The 3,407-nt window shown below is 41.5% G+C and overlaps 1 protein-coding gene across 1 annotated transcript; it reads right to left on the minus strand.

Moving 5' to 3' along the window:
• Positions 1 to 1,956: 1,956 nt before the first annotated feature.
• Positions 1,957 to 3,160, minus strand: LOC123064727 (germin-like protein 8-4). Its single transcript, XM_044488141.1, has 2 exons — positions 2,923 to 3,160; positions 1,957 to 2,735 (listed from the first exon to the last, which is right to left on the minus strand). The coding sequence occupies exons 1-2, from the start codon at positions 3,044 to 3,046 to the stop codon at positions 2,176 to 2,178; spliced, it is 684 nt and encodes a 227-aa protein (XP_044344076.1). The 5' UTR covers positions 3,047 to 3,160; the 3' UTR covers positions 1,957 to 2,175.
• Between the last annotated feature and the right edge of the window lie 247 nt (positions 3,161 to 3,407).

Genomic DNA, 3,407 nt, shown 5'->3' on the forward strand with positions numbered 1-3,407 from the left:
TGCGCCTGATACGTCTCCAATATATCTACTTTTCCAAACACATTCGCTCTTGTTTTGGACTCTAGTTTGCATGATTTAAATTGAACTAACCCGGACTAATGATGTTTTCAGCAGAACTAACTTGGTATTATTTTTTATGCAAAAAAAAAATAGTTCTCAAAATTGGATGAAAACTTAGCAGCAATTTTTTATTGTATATATAAAAAATAATGGAACAAATACCTGCCAGAGAGGTCCCACCAGGAAGCCACAAGGCACCTGAGCACTCCTACCGTCCAAGGCGCGCCCAATTGCCTTGTGGGGCCCACGTGTGTCCGCCTGACCTAATTCCAGTCCTATAAGTTCCGTTTTCCGGAGAAAAAATCAAGGGGAAAGAATCATCATGTTTTACGATGCGGAGCCACTGCCACCTCCTATTCTTCAGTGGGAGAGATGATCTGGAGTCCGTTCAGTGCTCCAGAGAGGTGGATTCGTCGCCATCATCATGAACAATTCTTCTCCATCAACAATTTTATGATGCTCACCAATGAAAGTGGGTAATTTCTTTATAGGTTTGATAGACGGTGATGGAGATGAATGATATTTGTCATATAATCAAGTCAAGTTGTTAGGGCTTGATCTGTAGTATATCCACTATGTTCTGATATTGACCTATTATGTTTCCATGAATATATTTGAGTTCTAGATCCTATCTGCAAATTATATGCACTTGTTGTTGTTCGGATACGTAGGTCCCCAATGTGACAACAATTAAGATACTCTCTTGGGATGACTGTCATTCGAGGAGTTCATGTATTCACTATGTGTTAATGCTTTGTTCTGGTCCTCTATTAAAAGAAGCGCCTTAATTACCCTTAGATTTCCATTAGGACCCCGCTGCCACGGTACGGTAGGACAAAATATGCCATGCAAGTGCAAGCACGTATGACTATATATGGAATATATGCCTACATATGATTAATAAATTGGAGTTGTTATGTATCGCTCTAAATTCTGGCGGTTATATAAAGAATGGCATCCATAAATATCCATCACTTATCCAATGCCTACGCTTTGCTCATATTGTCTTTGCTAAGTTACTATTGTTATTGCTGCTGTTACACTTGTTACAAAACTGCTACTGTTACCGTTGACGTTATTGTTACTTTTGCTATCAAAATCATCATATCACTGTGCTACTAGTAAATTGTTGCAAGAGTTTGCTTCTTAGGTGCGATTGAATTGACAACTCAACTGCTAAGACATATAAATATTATTTGGCTCTCCTTGTGTCAAATCAATAAGTTTGGATGAAATAATACCCTTGAAGACAGACGATCCCCTATACTTGTGGGTCATCAGTGCTGACGGACAGATATATGCCAACGGGCACCGTTGGCGTGTATGCGTGCTTTGCCGGCGATCTATCTTTGCCGATGGATCCCATCGACTTAGGTTGGTGCTTTGCCGACGGCTGATATTTGCCGACGATTGTCGTCGACGAATAGAAAGCTTTGCTGACGACCGAGGTTGCCGACTGTGTCGTCGATGTGCATGCATATATGCCGACTACATATCTTTGGCCGTCAGCATGTACTGCATTTCCAATTGTGAGACAACCAGTTAAGTTACCAGCCCTGTAGATAGACCTAGGCTAATAATTCAATCCCATGTTATTACGACTATTTTTTGTTCCTCGTGGAATGTGGAGTATAAAGGTGTACACTTTTTTAGACAATTGTCCACATGCCATTTGAAATGTTCCATATATTAAGATAGGTGTATAGCACAACTCTGTTGCGCGACGAGCACGGTCAAGGATAGCACCACTAGTCACCGAGAAACATCTCTGTTTAGACAAATTTGTTTTTCTTGGTTCTAACGAACAAAATATCATGTCACCGAGAAACAAGCTTCTTGTAGATATAAATTGTTGTTTTCTTCCACTAACTTCATGGAGCTTTCTGCATCAGCAACGAGCGAAAGGAGCACATCCACATTCCATTTATTAAACAATGAAATAACAACACCGCCAATGGATTATGACATGAATCCGACGAAAACATATTTTGTCACAATATAGAAAGAAAAGAAAAACTCGCAGCTCGCAGGCATGCATAAATATTAATTACATGCCATTTATTCTATATAGTGTCACATATTAAATTTCCAATAGGTGCAAATAACAGATAATATTTAGTAGTTGTTATTTTCCCAGAACTGAGATTGGAGCCAGTGTATCAGATCCTTTTCCACCTGAAATGCCGTGGCCAGAACATCATCTGAAATCGGCGGCTTTGATCCAAACACTGCATTGGCAATAGAAATAACCCCGGGGTTTTGGCTGCTGAGCGAGGACAACGCGGCCGCTGGCTTGTCATGCGCTAGGTTCATTTGGAAGTGGATCATTGCTTTTGGGAATACAAATACATCACCCTTCGTAACTATCTTAGAGAAGAGCCTATTTGGGTTGGATGTGACAAATCCAAGGTATAGTGTTCCCTCAAGCACGGTCAAGAGCTCAGTGGCACGGGGGTGTATGTGTGGCGTGTTCACACCTAGTGGTCCATAATCGATGCGTGCCAGAGAGATACCCAGGGTGTTGAGGCCAGGGAAATTTATGACATTGATGTTGGTGACGTTGGACCTGACCTTGCTGGCCTTTGTATCCCTAGCCTTATCAAGCATGGCCGGATTGAAGAAGTCGTCCGAGCTTGCAGCCATTGGATCCTTGCACGCAAATCCATTTACTCGCACTGCATGTGTACAGAAATTAGTAATAAACATGCAGTGGTGTGAGCGTGTAGTAACAATATTTTGATAATTATTGTCAGCATGTAGCAACCTTCGATGTGATCAACGCTATGTTACAACTAGATGAATTTCTACATCAATGGAATTAAGGACTCACTCATACACATGCATACAATACGTAGTGCATACCAGGGGACTTCATGTCAGCGATGCAGAAATCTTGAAGAGGACTAGGATCATATGCACTGGCCTGCCATGAGGCCAGCGCAAGGAGGACGGCAAGAAGATGGAATGAGGAGGTGGAGGATGCCATTGTGAGTTTCTTTGGCTAAGGAGACATGGATGGATGTGCTTAAATAGCCCCAGATTAACAGAGAAGGTGGCGCAAGTAATAGGGTGGCGATATGCAGGAAGCCAGGAACTTTCACGTGAGTTAATAGAACAAGTCAAGTACGATCGAGAGGAACTTATTAACCGATTAAAGTAGTATCCGCTGGCTGCTAGAACTTAGTTGGTGACGCAACTTTTTAAAGTTTGCTTAATGTAATGCATGTCCGCTCCACTAAGTAACTTCATACGTGTGCCTAACTGACATATTAGATATCTTGGTTCTTTCCTTCAAATAACATGGTGTTTTCCAGGCAAAACATGAAAATTATGAACATGGAGCACTG

The sequence above is a fragment of the Triticum aestivum genome, chromosome 3B (assembly GCF_018294505.1).
Source record: "Triticum aestivum cultivar Chinese Spring chromosome 3B, IWGSC CS RefSeq v2.1, whole genome shotgun sequence".
NCBI classification, from domain to species: Eukaryota; Viridiplantae; Streptophyta; class Magnoliopsida; order Poales; family Poaceae; genus Triticum; species Triticum aestivum.

Bases quoted from the DNA above. Each gene is read 5' to 3' on its own strand.
- LOC123064727 (XM_044488141.1), bottom strand. From the start codon at position 3,046: ATGGCATCCTCCACCTCCTCATTCCATCTTCTTGCCGTCCTCCTTGCG. The intron at 2,736-2,922 runs GTATGCACTACG...GTACACATGCAG, and splicing joins CGCTGACATGAAGTCCCCTG to TGCGAGTAAATGGATTTGCG.